Below are 17,532 nucleotides of genomic sequence, written 5' to 3'. Positions count from 1 at the left end.
TTCTTCTCGATTTTGGCCACAGTAGCCTATAGAGCAGGGGTGGCCAACAGGTCGATTGCGACTGTTAGTCCAGTCGATCGTGGCAGGGCAAAAAATATAAATACGTAGACCAGTTTCATTAAAGGTTTCAAGAAGTATATAATTGGCAGATCGCACAGGGTTTCGTTAGTAAACAGGAGATCTTGGGTCTAATCAAGTAGACTACCCCTGCTATAGAGACTAACAAGCAACGCTAAGCGGCCTTCGTAGTCGATGGGTTTTGCTATATATATATATTATGGGTGTCACATGCGCGTTTCTGACTTATGAAGCAATTGTTTCTACTATGCAACCAAATCAATATTTTGTAAGTTGGCAGCAATGCACTTAATTTGAAACTGTACGTTTGATTTATTTTTCTAGGTTGGTATAGTCATTAACCACAGTAACGTTATAGCGATTTTAAAGCACAAGTGCTGTTATGAGGAATAGACAATATAGACTTTTCAAACCTTTTATGTATGTTCTTATATTCGTGTTCATGAATGTATAATTGACAGATATCAGTAGAGGAGTAGGAAAACATTTTTACAACTGTCGTTCCACTGCTTGCGATTCTGAATATCACTTAAGTTCCTAGGATTATCTGACTAATAAAACAATCCTCGTGAAAGAACAGCTAATAACGGACATTAAAAAACGTTAATTACATGACTAGTAGGTATCCGTTCAATGTCAGCGCGCAGCGGTAGCGCAAGCTAAATGTGACTGTAGATTATACAACGTCACAAGGTGATGATTTAATGGTTGTGAGCAGTAATGAACAGAGATAGAATATAATCCCTTGTAAATATTTATTTTATAGTTTTTATACAATACTCGCTTTAATATTTAATCTCAGCCTCCTATCTCAGCTGTGGTCCGCATGCCATGTGGTCGCATGTTGAATTCATAATGCCACAGACTAAATGGCCTAAATTACTAACACCACTCTGAACTGGCTCGGTATACTTCTTTCGGCCCCGTAAGTTCGTGCCATGTTCTTCTCTCACTCCCATTGAGCGTAAGCGTGAGCGATATGGATGTGCGACTGTGCGTGCTCGGTTCCGGGTATATCATGTTTTTGAATTTTAATTTTGTTGTAAATAAAAAAATTACCGAGTTCTTTCAAAAATACAATTGCACATTTTAGAAACTTTTTTTATATTTTTAGGTTTTGTTCATAAATTGTTACACATTTTTGTGAAACGAACGTTAGTCTAAAGTGCGTTTTAGACTTATGTTCGTTATTTTTTTCTATCGTGCGAAAGTCAAAAAAGCGGCCAAGTGCGAGTCCGACTCGCGCATGAAGGGTTCCGTACCATTTGAGACGTATTAAAAAAAAAAACTACTTGCTAGATCTTGTTCAACATTTTACCACTTTGGACACACATTTCACCACTTTGGAAGTGTCTCTCGCGCAAACTATTCAGTTTAGAAAAAAATGATATTAGGAACCTAAATTTTTGAAGACCTATCCATAGATACCCCACACGTATGGGTTTGAGGAAAAAAATTTTTTTTTAATTTTATGACGTATTAAAAAAAAACTACTCACTAGATCTCGTTCAAACCAATTTTCGGTGGAAGTTTGCATGGTAATGTATATCATATATTTTTTTTAGATTTTTCATTCTGTTATTTTAGAAGTTACAGGGGGGGACACACATTTTTTTCACTTCGGAAGTGTCTCTCGCGCAAACTATTCAGTTTAGAAAAAAATGATATTAGCAACCTTAATATCATTTTTGAAGACCTATCCATAGATAACCCACATGTATGGGTATGATGAAAAACAATTTTTTTTTTTTAATTTCATGACGTATTAAAAAAAAACTACTTACTAGATCTCGTTCAAACCAATTTTCGGTGGAAGTTTACATGGCAATGTATATCATATATTTTTTTTTAGATTTTTCTGTGTGTTATTTTAGAAGTTACGGGGGGGGGGGGGGACACATTTTACCACTTTGGAAGTGTCTCTCGCGCAAACTATTCATTTTAGAAATTTTTTTTGAGTTTCAGTTCTAAGTATGGGGAACCCCCAAAATTTATTGTTTTTTTTTTTATTTTTGTGTGAACATCTTAATGCGGTTCATAGAATACATCCACTTACTAAGTTTGAACAGTATAGCTCTTATTGTTTCGGAAAAAAGTGGCTGTGACAGAATCGGACAGACAGACGGACATGACGAATCTATAAGGGTTCCGTTTTTTGCCATTTGGCTACGGAACCCTAAAAATCAAGACGCGAATCGCTGAAGTTCCTAGTGAAACTCCTCAAGATGGGTAATAATGTTTTTGGCAACGGCATTGTTATCTAATAAAAACGGTCGGATTTTCAAAAGGTGCCGCAGTTTCAAAGAACTGCGGCACCTTAAACAGACATCGGATTTCGGGAGCGAGATTAAATGACAAGAGAGTGCCTATATCGATAAACTCAATCATCGATGATTTTCCCGTATACTAGTGATCACTCACAGCTTTGTTTAGCGTTTTTTTTTGTGGGTTACACAAAGCATACTTCAAATGATCGCCATGGTAATGAGTACCATTTCAGTACGAAATAGTTATTATGTATTATATATTTACATAATTCAATAGCGTAATAAAAAGGAAACAGCATAATGGGGTGGTTATCCGGAAATACGACACTTGAAGAAAAACCCCACGATAAGTGAAGTTTCAAAAATCCCTTTAAAATAAAGAAAAAGATAATTAAGTTATTCTTAAAAAAAAATTATATCATACACTTAATAGGTAAAAAAAAATATTTTAAACTTTATTGCACATCAAAAATGTACGGACTTAATGCCTCATGGTATTCTCTACCAGTCAACTTTATGGCCAAACAGAAAAATGTCAAGGGGCAGTGAGAAGCATGAATAATACTTTTACAATCATAACGCGATCACTGCGTACGTACATGGGAAAATCATTCATGTAGAAACCAGGGGGGGGCGACACCTAGAAATGTAGTTAATATTAGTAAAGATTGCGGCGATTTCTATTAATGGGATCCGATAACCTACTTTTGCGTAAAGTTGACTACCGATTGTGCTAACTACATCACCAGATGTCACTATAAAATTAGTACAGTCAGCGTCAAGTACTTTGTAGCAGTCAAAGTGGCCAAATAGTTCGGTACACCATACTAAATATATGGTGTACCGAACTATTTGGCTAATTTGGTTGCTTCAAAGTATTTGACGCTGACTGTACAATTTAAGGCATGAATACAATATTAAGAAGGTTGCATATACCTCGTATGTCAAGACCTATCTTTATTCATAATGTTGTTACAGTTGCTAGCTGTTGTTTATTGTAAAAAAAATGTAAACAGAGATATGATTGATATGAACTTACCAAACAGCTGACTGATATTGGTATATGATAAAGTCGTAAACAATTGTGGCAATGTGTTCAGTTAACGAAGCATCCACAATGTTTTAGTGAATCTCAGTCAAAAATAGTCAAGATCAATGAAAATGGGTCGCGTATACACGTTGAATTGCGGTTTCACGATAAAGATTTAGAGAAATTGTGCTTCAATTAAAATCAGTATCCGGACATTGATGCATAATATGTACGTATCAGAAATTGTAATTATGTAAAACGTCTTCAAAATTTGCAAGCCATTTGAGATCACTTGCTGATTCAGCAGAAATGTGGCGTACCTACTTATGAAAGACCGGTCAAAATGCAAAAGTATGATGATGTCTTGCTCATCTGATGATAGGGACCGAAAGTTGCCATAGGAATTGATAGGAGCCAGTGATAAAACAACGCAACCTCATTGAGTTTTAAGTTTATTCATTACAATCATTCCGAAGAAAAGAAAAATGCATTCAGCAATAAAAAAATTAAATTAACTGGTTTTAGGATAATAAACTTAAATAAGTATTGGTATTCCTTATATACCAGTACCCCTAGTGTAAATTTTATCGACATCATAACGTGACGAACGCGTTTGCGTTAAGTCTCATTTTGTATAGGATTTTGAGTTTCCAAAACGTCCCGCTTGGCGCGCTCTTTCTAAATCCAATACAAAATGACACTAAACGCAAACGCGTACGTCACGTTTCAAAATCGAATTTATTTACACTAGGGGTACTGTATAGCTTGGTCACAAGACCCTATGAAATACTAGCACGTTTATCGATAACGACACGATGTCGTGCGGTTTGAGGTTGCAATATGTCACCGCAGAATATAGTGTCAATACTGTCAGTGCAACCTACATTCATCGGGGACTGAGGCAGCTAAGTGCGCTTCGAAGTGGCTGTATTATTGTTGTTCAGCGTCTAGTAGTTAAATAAAAAGTGAAAAATGATTTATTTGGGTATCAAAATTGCAGCTTATTACATAGTAGAAGAGTATTAAATTTTTAGGATTATTCTATTGTTAGATAGTCTAGGAATAGTTTCCTGAGACCTAATATAGGTAAACCTGCCTTATAGGGATCAGGGAATAAACCGCCGCTATTTCTAGCAATGCAGCAACGGTTGGTTGGGTATATACGCATACAATATCAGTTATTGTTTAGCAACTACCCGTATAATATATGTTTATATGTCATGCTGAGAAAAGGCCATTTTGTGGCACTTTTCTAGCCTCTGGTTATTTTTGATTTCTTCCCATTTGTGTTAACGAATAAAGTACATCTTGTCTTATATATCTTATTTACCGCAAACACAATACTAAAATGAATGTATTTAACTCCAATCAGTGTATGATTTGAGTTAGATGAACTGATGGTAATATAAATAGAACATGCCTTGGGCATCGTTTACCGAGTTTTTCATTACGGGGGTAGAGGGAGCGACGACCTGCTATCGATATAAACTGGGTTAAAGGTACGCTATATATAGCCACAAATATACGAGTCATTCTATTTTCACTTTCTTTAGCGAATATAATAGATGGATGTCTATTCAACTGAAACGAAAAACTGAGTATAGAAATATTACATTTGAAATGTATTAATTAATACAAAGAGACAGAAGTGAATATTTATTCTATCATTATACAAATGTGCGATAAGACCGCCTGTTGTCTGCCTCTAAATTTAATCAATGGTTTATTTTTCTTGTATATTTTTACTGAGGTGTGCCAATAAAGAGTATTCTATCTATCTATCTCTGTGCATAATACTTCTATCATTATGTGCAGTATTAATGTGCAGAATACTGTAACTAAAGAAGTTACCCCAGGAGGGTACCAGCTGCGCTAGCGCTGGAGAATCCCTCGCTGGGCTTCCATGCTCAGGTAACATCATACCTGAGCGTGGACGCCGAGGCTGCCCCACGTCGTACTCTGGGGGGGGCAAAACCGCGCTCAATCGTCTGCCATCTGCCCGAGGCAAGAGCAAAGCAGCTGTGGCACCCCCTGCCACCCTGGCCGTGGACTTCTGCAACATCAGGGGTTTACATTCTAATCTTAATGCTGTCCACCCACACCTCGAGACAGCAAAGCCGGCCTTGCTCTTTTTGACCGAGACGCAGATATCGTCTCCGGCGGACACATCATACCTCTCCTACCCTGGGTATGGACTGGAACACTCCTTTTCGCCTAGGGCTGGGGTGTGCGTGTACGTCAGGGATGATATCAGTTCTCGCCGCCTCAGAGTCTTGAAGGTAGGGACCTTTCCACCTTATGGCTGCGTATAGACAACGATGACCATCCCCGCGTCTATTCGTGCCTATATAGGTCCCATAGCGGTGATGCCGAAACTGACCGACTCATGGAGCAGATCCAAACGGCTGCAGACTCTGTGCAGCAACAGATCCCATCCGCTGAGATCATTATACTAGGCGATTTTAACGCCCACAACGCCGAATGGCTTGGTTCAAACAAGACTGATCATGCGGGTAGATCTGTATATAACTTTGCTCTGGCATATGGCCTTACACAATTGGTTAATGCGCCTACGCGAATCCCAGATGTGGAAGGCCACGAACCTTCCCTGTTGGACCTTCTGCTGACCTCTCATCCGGCTGACTATCGTGTATCCGTTGAAGCCCCACTCGGTTCTTCGGATCACTGCCTGATCCGGAGTAAGGTGCCACTCGCGTGCCCGCCGCATCGGCGAGTTGCTTGTAGCCGCCGTGTGTGGCACTATAGGTCAGCAGATTGGGACGGGATGCGGTCCTTCTTTGCATCCTACCCTTGGAGGCAGGTTTGCTTCACGCCGGATGATCCCAACGTCGTTGCTGATTCTGTTGCTGACGTGGTGCTGCAGGGAATGGAGCTTTTCATTCCGTCCTCTGTGGTTCCTGTTGGTGGCAAATCCCAACCCTGGTTTGGTCATTCCTGCAAAAAGGCCTCTCGCCGAAAGCAAGAGTGTTACCAAGCCTGGGTAGATGCAGCGGCAGTACGGGATGTAAAGACTAGCGCATTAAAAAAGGAGTTTAACTATGCCTCCAGGTCCTTCAAAAGAGTTATTGCCAGAGCAAAGTCGCTGCATATTGGTAGAATTGGCGAGAAACTAGAGCGCCTTCCTTCGGGAACTCGTGCATTCTGGTCTCTTGCCAAAGCTATCCAGGGGAATTTCTGCACGCCATCTTTTCCGCCTCTGCACATAGGAGATGATTCCTTGGCCCACGACGCAAAAGACAAAGCCGATCTTTTAGGTAAGCTCTTTGCGTCCAACTCGACTTTGGATGACGGGGGATACGCACCGCCGACCATACCGCGGTGCGAGAGCTGTATGCCGGATGTCCGGTTCAACCAAAGTTCAGTGCGTAAAGCACTTCTTTCCCTCGACACTCATAAGTCGAGTGGGCCCGACGGAATCCCTCCAATTGTGCTGAAGATATGTGCTCCTGAGTTGGCACCGGTCTTAACGCGTCTTTTTCGGCTCTCTTACTCTTCTGGCGTAGTCCCAACCTCGTGGAAGTCAGCTTTGGTACACCCGATCCCTAAAAAAGGCGACCGCTCAATTCCATCCAACTACAGGCCAATAGCTATAACCTCCCTTTTCTCGAAGATAATGGAGTCCATTATCAACTGCCAGCTCCTTCGGTACCTAGAGGACCACCAGTTGCTTAGTGACCGACAATACGGATTCCGTAGAGGGCGCTCGGCTGGTGATCTTCTAGTTTACCTGACACATCGTTGGGCACAGGCGATCGAGACAAAGGGTGAAGCATTGGCTGTTAGTTTGGATATAGCGAAGGCCTTCGATCGCGTTTGGCATAAAGCACTTCTTTCGAAGCTACCATCTTATGGGCTTCCCGAGAGATTATGTGTATGGGTCAGGAGCTTTCTAGCAGACAGAAGCATAAAGGTCGTAGTTGACGGTAAATGCTCAGACTCCATGTCTGTGAATGCTGGTGTCCCCCAAGGCTGTGTGCTATCACCCACCCTATTCCTTCTTAATATCAATGACATGCTGCAAATCAGCGGCATTCATTGTTATGCTGATGATAGTACGGGTGATGCGTCTTACACCGGCCGCACCAATATCTCTCGGGAAAACGTCATAGAGAGCCGGAACAAACTTGTGTCTGAAATTGAGACTTCCCTAAACGAAGTCTCTGAATGGGGTCGACTTAACTTAGTCCGTTTCAACCCTACCAAGACACAAGTTTGCGCGTTTACCGCAAAAAAGTTAGAGTTTGTCGTATCACCTCGTTTTGAGAGCACTCCCCTGACTGCCACACCCGGTATCGGAATCCTTGGCGTCGACATCTCGAGTGAAGTCCAGTTCCGCGGCCATCTAGAGGGTAAGGCTAAATTAGCCTCAAAAAAGATCGGTGTGCTCAACAGATCGAGACAGTATTTCACACCGGCCCAACGCCTACAGCTTTATAAGGCGCAGGTGCGCCCGCATATGGAATACTGTTCTCATCTATGGGCAGGGGCACCCCAGTACCAGCTTCTCCCTCTGGACCGCATCCAACGAAGAGCGACTCGAATTGTCGACTGCCAGTGTATTTCGGATCGGCTTGACTCCTTGGCGCTGCGTAGAGATGTGGCCTCGCTCTGCATTTTCTATCGCATGTACAACGGGGAGTGCTCCGAGGAATTGTTCGGATTAATCCCTGCCGCTTCTTTTCGCCATCGCCCTACGCGACAACATTTCCATCCTCACCACGTAGATGGTTGGCAGTCCTCAACTGTGCGTTTTTCCAGGAACTTTCTGCCTCGCACAGCTAAACTGTGGAATGAACTGTCGCCTGCGGTATTTCCGGACCGATACGACCTTCAAACCTTCAAGAAAAGAGCGTACTCCCATCTCAAAGGCCGGCAACGCACTTACAACCCCTCTGGTGTTGCAGGTGTCCATGGGCGGCGGTAATCGCTTACCATCAGGTGATCCGTCTGCTCGTTTGCCTCCTCTACCATAAAAAAAAAAATAAAAAAAAAAAAAAAAAAAAAAAAAAAAAAAAAAAAAAAAAGAGAAAACTAGAGAACACTCAAGATTGTGATGACATAATTAATTTGAATAGTCCACTCAAAAACTGCAATTGGTTTACATACCTTCGTAGTTACTTATAAAATAAAATTAATAATACGCCTCTATTTCTAACATTTCCTTAATGTCATGTGCCTCATAAAAAACGGTAAGTAGCTAGAAAAAAATATAGCGTTACGTTATAAATAAGCAGTTTTCGTTGTTTTGATCGCAATGTCACCATCAACGATACCATTGCCATACGGTTACGGAGATAATAAAAACTACAAATTCCTGAACGGTAACATTGATAACTGATAACTTACCTTGTGAAAAATGAACTGTAAACATAATAATGAAACCACCAGACAGACAAGGTAAAGTGGACGCCTCGTGAACGTCAGCTCCCACTCCGTTGGTGTATTGAGGAAGGGCATTTATCCAAACATGTCGAAATACATAGTATATTGTTTTTGTAATCTCTAATTGATTGAATATTTGTCAGATTAAAGATTAAACACTATTTTTAATAAATAAAATCCTCAGCCGTACCTATATTAAATATAATTTCAGTGACTACTTGCCAACTGAAAATTTGTCAGATGATGTTGTCGATAAATAAAACCGTGGCTGCATCGCGGTGGAAAGATCGTCAGCTGATGCCTTGTAGGGCGTAACCACCAAATAAATAAATAGATAAACCTAAATAAACCTTAATATTGTACCTATTCCGTTAGCTTCTTCGTCCAAGCATCTTCAGAAACTAATATAATATGAGAACTCTCTGTACCCGTGATAGTCGACATTTCAAGGTTTGAATAGCTGTAAACATCCTTTATTGTTTTTATAACATTGATTGTTGATTTACTTTTACTGTAAGTGTCTCGTTTTGAGGGCAGCCTATCATCATGTACCATTACCCTGGTGCCCTTTAATACCGGGAAAGGTGAACTGGCTGATAATGTAGGCAAGCATGTCGTACATATATATTTATTATATTCTGCATTTAGTCGTTAGTACCCGAGGGCCACGGAGCACACGCTCTGATATACCTATAAATAAAAGATTTAAGTATATCAATTGTTAATATGATCCTAAGTACGAGATTACGAAGTAATGAGGATAAATTGGTTCGTTTATCATAATGTAATGTAATCAGAGAGGAAAATGAAGACTACTTTTGTATGGAGAAACTCTCGTCCACTATCCTTTTAATTTCAGCAAGTACGAGGTCCGCTTTAGTGTAGCCGGACTCTGAAGTTCGTACTTAATGTAAATTAACGAATGAACAGTGAAACTGACCTCATCGAAGTTGTCGACCATGAAGCATATGTGGGGGTAGGTAATCTCCTCGCCCTCGCCTTTCGTGTCCATCTTGCGGCGGCTGGGCGACGCGTATACCTGCGCACAAGAAACACAATTAGCCAATTAAGTTAGGCTGCTTAGGTATAAGGGTTGTTCTTTCAACCATTAGTCAATTATTATTCGCATATGGGGGTTGGTTCCATAATAAAAGTACCTATAACCTATGTATTCACTTCGTAAAATATGGCTAAGGGTTTAAAAAGCACTCTGCATAGACATTGGAAGTTGCACCACAAATATTTGTGGCTAGGTAATTCTCTTGAAAGTTGCTATTTAGATACTAAGCATGCCATGAATGTAGTTACTAGAAAATTTTCGAGAGAATCAGCCAAAAGACAAATTGGTGATAAATTCGCCTAGTGAGTCGAAAACGTCGTCGTAGGGATGTGCATGTTCTGCCATTACTCTTCAACGTATTATTTAATCCCGCATCCCCTACATATCTATCAGAAAGATTTAGTTTTCTGGCTACTGTTAACGGTCACCATCTGCGATCTAGTGCAAATCTGACTAAGCCATTCCGCTGAAAAAGTTGCGTGCGTACTCTAGGTGATTCACTCGTGGAATGACCAGTGGACGTTAAAAAACTGCAAGCTGTTGCCTCACTTAAAGAGAATTTGAATAATTTTTAAGAAAAAAAAACCGACTTCAATGTGGGAGACCGGTGAAAGAAAGATTATTGTTGATTTTGGAATTCATACAATTAAATTAAAAAGACAGCGTCCTACGCCTAATTATGTAGAAAAGGAGGTAAAAGGAGGTTTGGCACTGCACCCACCTTGACTCATTTCAGATTTGCTGGTTGACTGGTAAAATACCCGCAATAGGGTATTCGACTGTATTTAAAATAAATTATTTCACATTATGCATGAAATAATAATAAAAATGGCTATAAGTTTGCTTAAGAGTTGAGAGGTACCCTCAATTCCTCATGGAATCCATCATCAGAACTGAAGCTTGACTAAAATGTGCCTTGAAAACCTAACTGGTTCACAAACATGCGAAGTGAATAAATTGCCAAAAGTGAACTATACGGCGTTGAAGAGTTCCATTCTGCTCATCATCAGCAGTTCCGCTTCATCAAATCTCACTTCTACAAATGTAAATGCTTGATTTGATGATGAAAATACCCCATCGTCAGAACTCGAACATGACGAAAATTTGTCTTAAACATCTAATTTGCTTCACAAACACAGCGAAGAGGACAAATCGCCAAACGTGAACTATGCGTCGTTGAAGAGTTCCATTCTGATCATCATCAGCAGTTCCACTTCATCAAATGTCACTTTTTAAATGTTAAGGCTTGATTTGTTGAAGAAAATACAAAAATCACTATATGTATGCCCTTCACATTTGAAGAGTTCCCTCGATTCCTCATGGATACCATCATCAGAACTAAGTTTTGACAAAAACGGGACCAATCTTACATATATATATAGATTCAATCAAAGAAAATATTTTCAAAATCGGTTCAGAAATGACGGAGTTATGAAGTAACAAACATTTAAAAAAAACATACCAACTGAATTGATAACCTCCTCCTTTTGAAATCTTGAAGTCGGTTAAAAAGTTGAGGTTATTGGACTCTTGAAGTTGTTACAACTGAGTAACTACATAAAAATATAATATATGTATATTATATTTTTATGTAGTTAGTATATAGCCGTATGTTTACGTACACATATAGGTTAATATATAGTATAAACCAATACCACCACTACTATACCAGTAGGTACTATAAATACGTATAAACATATACATGTTTATACGTATTTATAGTACTCACCCAGAGTGAGGGCACATGTACCGAGCGACCAAAGGGCCAGGGTGCGGGCGCGTCTCCACGTCACGGAGCCCGAAATAGACCAGACGAGTGCATCCATCCCGCCTCACTCGCAGATAGAATAGTCCTATTCTATCTACGATATTACAAAATATCGTCCACAATGTTAACTGATAAACATTATTGCAAATACATAAGGTCCATAGATGGTCAGATTGCAGAGTTGAATCCGACGAACATGTTCCGTGAATAGTTATCCGCATACGCAGTACCTACCCTACATTGCGTGACGTACAGAATTGAAAGAATGTCTAAAAGACCGACTGCTAACAGGCAAAAATGGGATTATCTAGGTTTTTTTCAAATAAGAAAAACGAAACTGATTTATTTATTTATTATACTCATCCTAAAATTAAAATAACATTTGCTGAACTTTGAAGTCGTTAAATAATTAGTTTTAGTAGGTATGCATGTGTCCCGTTCCACATTTTGCATTTTTATCATTACATTAAGATATGGTTCACATGTCTTCCACTGAGACTTATCCATTCTCCCATCTCTTATCAGCCCTATCTAATCCGCGCCATTCCTATCTTATTTATCAGAGAACTGTCATTGGGAGAAATAAATAGATCAAATTATAAATTTGCTTTTTAAACACAACTTTGGTGGCAAAAACCATGTAATGGAAGACTCAAAGGATATATGAGAATATTTATATATTTTTAAATGTATGGGTTCTCACTAATAGGACATTGCATTGCATATTAAAAAGAAATTGATCCATTGAACTCCTAGTTTAGAAAATACGAGGTCTAAGCCCCTTCCCTAACAATATCAATTGGTTAATCGAGTTATAACAAACCCCTATATTATTAAATTTAAACTATCGTGAGTATGTAGCGGATACGTCCGCTATGATTATATACGATAAATGTTGCATTTTAATGTTGAACTCTTAGATTATTAACACGCTGTAGACCATCGCAAGTTAATATACTTACGTTTGTACGGCGGCGGCGGCGGCGTTTGAGTAGCAAGCAATAAAACTGGTTACAGTAGCATTTTTATTTGGAAAGGTGATAAGTCGTGATACGAAGAAGTAAATTTAAACTTAAACAAAGTTTTTATTAAAGCTTTGGAATGATTTTTATGTTTCAAACAAAAGATATCTTCACAAGTCCTGCAGCAAAGGGTTGTCAAAACTTACGTTTATTTCAAGTGAGTAAAATAATACGACACAATCACTAAACCAGTTCTAACGGAATACTATATCTAGTTGGAAATTTTCAATTGTTGCATTGCAACCCTATCCCTCCAATGTTTTTTTTTATTGCAGTTGCAATTTTAGTGATGTAATTTGACATGGAACCTTAGTACAATTATTACGTTACCTTTTCTTATGTATATGTAAGAAATCATTTACACTATAAGAGCATAATAATAAGTACAAAAAATAAATTCGCTTAGGATAGTTATGGTTCTTTACCCTTAAACCATCGGACACGCAACATTGGTCCGTCTAGTTTAGAGCTAGAAAGGGTTATTATGTCGAACCTGCGTATAGTACGAGTAAGTGTCCCAACATAAGTACATCTTCAATTATACAGATATAGCTGTATAAAAAAGTGGACACCCATTTTAGGGAACTAACTGTACGCGTACTAAACGGCAACTCTCTTGACCATCTATGAACCGTGTGTCTTTGCAATAAGGTTACCTATTGCCGGTTAACAGTGTGGGCGATGGTACAGGGACATTTCTAACGATTACAGTTAATATTTTATTAACTTCCTATCGTCAGCTGGCGTGGACGTCGACAGACAATACAAATAATCTTCTTAAGAGGGGACTAACGAAAAAAATATTTTTTCTATTGAATGTTTACACAGCCAATGCCATTAAAAAATTCACAAGGAAACCTAACTATATTTGCAAAGGCAGACTCCAACCTTAAAAGGTTAAAGTTGGGTCGATAGAAAAAAAAATCACGAAAACATCTAATTTTCATTTAGTTTCTGTTGTACGAGTATATATATATATATACCCTTCATGGCAGTATAATTTTAGTCAATATAAAATAGCTAGTGATATAGCTGAGGGATCTGATGAGCACAATTATAAACAGATGTATATATTCAGAGTAATTGGGATAAAAAGTAAAAACCCGCGCAACGGCCATATCTTTCGTCGCAAGTTTCAGGCAGCTTCTCTTGTTTTCTTTTAACTTTCTGACTTTACGCCCCCTCTTAAATAAATAACATACACACAGTTATGCAAGCGAAACGAACCGGCATTAGTAATTTAGTGGCAGAGTACAAACGACCACCATGTAATATCTGTCTATTACATGGTAGTCTACTGTGTGTACACATTGCACTATGAATCGTTTACGAAGAGCGCAAGGCGAACACACGTTAGTTCAATTTTACATATAAATAAATAACTAAATAAATGTTTGGGGACAATCTTACACAGATTGACTAGCCCTAAACTAAGCAAAGCTTGTAATATGGGTACTAGGCAACAATATACATACGTATATAGATACTTGTACAAATTTATATACATAGAAAACACCCATGACTCAGGAACAAATAACTTTGTTCGTCACACAATTCACACAAATAAATGCTCTTACCGGAATTCGAACCCAGGACCATCGGCTTCATAGGCAGGGTCACTTCACTACCCACTAGGCCAGATCGGTCTTCGATATAAAATGTAATGCTGAGTTGCATCTTACCACCTTTTTTACGCTTATTATTTATAGAAAAAATATAAAAAAATGGCTTGCACTCCGGGAGTGCCGGCAGAAGTGAAAACTTGAATATTAACGTTGTGCATATTTGATATTTTGGAATGGTTAGGATATAATTTTGGACGAATTGCTTTAATTATCAGTATAAAAGTACTATCATTTATGTGGTAAAATACAATACTTCCTCTCTCTATTTACAAGTTAGGGTCTGGAATTGATCGTGGAAACTGACGCCCAATATCTGGCTTACCTGTTACCTATATATCGGAGGTTTTTGAAAGAATCCCGAAAACTTGATAAACCTGACTAAATTAAACTTTCTTCATGAACAGCAATATGGTTAAGAAAAAAAACGAATACATACATTACCAGCAATTGTGTGCCATTAAAAGACGAATTAAATGATTGATTTATTTACAACTATAAGGACCTATTTGAAGTATATTTACTAGCACTCCAACTTTGTCAGTAATAGTACAATAATATACTCTCCCCTCTTTTTGGGGTTATAACACTAGACATCATAAAAAGGTATTATATAGTCCCTCTGATATGCTCCACTGACAAACAACTGTTGCCAAACTATACATTTACTTTTTAATAATAATATATCTATGACTAATAAATACTACCACTTTGTCGTCGGACTACCTGCTACTCGTAAATTCGTAAATATCGCGATATGGCCGTAATTTCACGAAATTGCCCATTTATGTCTACTAAAGCTGCATTTTCATATTGATTTTATATCGTTTCACATTCAGTTTAGCAACTTCAGGTTTATATATTTAAAAAATTATTATACAAAATACAAACAGTTATACAAATGGTGGACTTAATGCCCTAGTCTCATTGTCTACCAGTTAAGTACCTATAGGGCTAATAAGAGGCATGTAAAACGGTCCAAAGAGAAAAGTGACCCGGTGTCCTACTTGAGCGATCGAGACGCGAACGCAAAGCAGTTTTTTTCTATTGGGATAAAAGTGCGCCGCTCTATACCGCTTCTCGTTGAATCCGCCCGCACGTAGGGCAAAATTGTAGCGACGTGCCGCATCGCGCCGCTGGGCGTTCGCGTCAAGATCGCTTACCTGGGACGGGAGAGTCGGGACCACAGATATAATAGATATGTCATGGACCAAGTGATTAATGTGGGCATTATATATAATGCCCGGGCATTATGAATAATGGCAAGCTATATCGGGCCAAGTGATAAATTATTATCTGAACTTCATTATTTATCACATTGTCTGGTCATTATGAATATTGCTACGTGGTCGTTGGGCAATTTGATAATAAAGATACGTTGGATGAGGTGCGAGGAGGAAAATAAACGCGTGACACGCGTTGACCAACCAGAGTCCGTGATAGCAACGTGCGGACGTCAAATGATTCACTGTTTACTGTAAAACGCTCACTGTTTTTATTTAGTTTTGGACTGAACTAAAACCGAATACGAATGGACGCGGACGGATCTTATTTTTGTAATTCAGTTTCGAATTATAGTAAAAACGAACTTCATTTTTTTATTTCCCTTTCTGGGGGGTTTGAGGTGGCCATTTCTGGCCCTTTTTGGCTCCTAGCAGGAGAGTCCTGGCAAGTAAGTTTTATAGATCCCCAGCTTTGTGCGTATGGGGGATGGCTGCTGCGGAGCAGTAGACGAAGCAGGGTACGCGCAGTTATAGCCCGTCTCACTAACTCCTCGGTGTGTTGCTCCGTTGTGATGCCCCTGTGTGACCCCTAGGTATTTTTTCATGTGCTGCCCCTATATCTCCTCGCCTAGTAGTTGCTCGCATGGGCTGCTCTCGTGAGGAGCGGCTGCGTCTTGGTGACATTCACCTAGAACGTCCGTTTGGTCAGCCACTCAGGTAGGACATCAAGCTAGCGCTGGGTCTTCAGTGAGGCGTGGGTTGGTATGATGGACGACGCGTAGTACGCTGCGTCGTCTGCGAACAGACCCAGCTTGACGCGGCCAACCACCGAGATATCATCGGTATACGAAGCATAACAAGATGGCGATAGATAGCTTTCTTGTGAGACTCCCGCGAGGTCGGTTGGTGAGGAAGGAGTTGGCAACGTGTATGACTCGACGTGGGGCCGATGACGTTGACAGCTTTGGCTTGCAGGCCCTCATGCCAGACCTTGTCGAACGCCTTCTCTGTGTCGAGGAATACTGCGACGACATGCTTCTTCAGGTTCATCCTCTCAACCATGTAAGAGGAGAGGACTCTGGTTAGCTACATAAAAAAAAACAAAAAAAAAACACTGGGTAGCTTTCCTAACGTACGGCTCAAATCTCGTAGACCTATCTGGTCAGACTCCCAAATCCAGGGCCCAGTATGCTTCGACGTTAACGTTGAAAGATTAAGCGCTGAAAATTTGATTTCAATAAAGCCTTACGATAATAATAATACAGCCAGATCCTTGTCACTTGCTGCTGGAGTTGGAGCTGTGGGCTTCGTTCTTCTTTTTGTTTTTCTTTGGAGCCTGTTTGGTGGTGTTGGTGGCCGCTGGTTGGTCTCTTTTGCCGCTTTGAGTAGGGGCATTCGCCAGCGCCATCAGGGATGCGGGCGCCGACTACTCCACCGTGGGTTTTGTAACGCTAGCCTTTGTCACCGGGCCTGCCTTCTTACGGACCGTGTGTGCGTTTACGCCCGCCTTCCAATTATGGGCCTCTCTCAGATACACGCGGCATTTCCTGTAACTCGGTAGATGAGAGCCCGTGCAGTTGGCGCATGTACAGGGCTCTTCTTTTTGCCTGCGGCATTTTGTTGCTGGATGAGGTCTGCATAATGGACGCACTTTTGCAGACTATGACAGTCCTTCGAATGGTGTCTGAAGCCCTGGCAGCTGTGACACTGCGGTGGTCCAGATTTTCCCCTCCATGCTTCTATTATAAAGGAGTTCAGGAGAAGAGAAACTCGTTCACCCTGTATCCCTGATCGCGGTATATTCTCGCGAGGGAGAGGGGGGGGACGAGCTGCAAGAAGTAAACGCAGCCCGGCTTGCCCTCTTTGGCGTTTATCTGCTTGATGTGCTCTACAGTGAATCCGACGTCCACGCACGCGTTCTTGATTTCGTCTAGTGGCGTGTCTGCTGGTAAAGCTTGGAGCGTCACCTTCATCTTCTTCTCCGAGTCTAACACTCGTAGGCGTTCCACTACCGCATTGTCCAATTTTTCGAGATGCTTGAACACCGTACGGTACTCCT

General features: G+C 40.2%; 2 protein-coding genes across 3 annotated transcripts in view; one reads left to right on the top strand and one right to left on the bottom strand.

The window, feature by feature from the left end:
• LOC133516936 (uncharacterized protein KIAA0930 homolog) overlaps positions 1-17,532 on the bottom strand; it is a 92,612-nt gene that overhangs the window by 46,701 nt on the left and 28,379 nt on the right. For both annotated transcript variants that reach the window (XM_061849999.1, XM_061850000.1), the window contains exon 4: positions 9,719-9,817. In XM_061849999.1, coding sequence (XP_061705983.1) covers positions 9,719-9,817 — 99 coding nt within the window. The remainder of the gene's footprint in view (positions 1-9,718; positions 9,818-17,532) is intronic.
• Positions 1-17,532, top strand: part of LOC133516931 (phosphatidylcholine:ceramide cholinephosphotransferase 2-like) — a 196,811-nt gene that overhangs the window by 161,216 nt on the left and 18,063 nt on the right. The gene's annotated exons all lie outside the window — the stretch shown is intronic.

Source organism: Cydia pomonella, chromosome 4, assembly GCF_033807575.1.
Source record: "Cydia pomonella isolate Wapato2018A chromosome 4, ilCydPomo1, whole genome shotgun sequence".
NCBI lineage: Eukaryota > Metazoa > Arthropoda > Insecta > Lepidoptera > Tortricidae > Cydia > Cydia pomonella.
The sequence above is the reverse complement of the archived record's forward strand: the minus strand, read 5'-3'. Positions and strand labels throughout refer to the sequence as shown.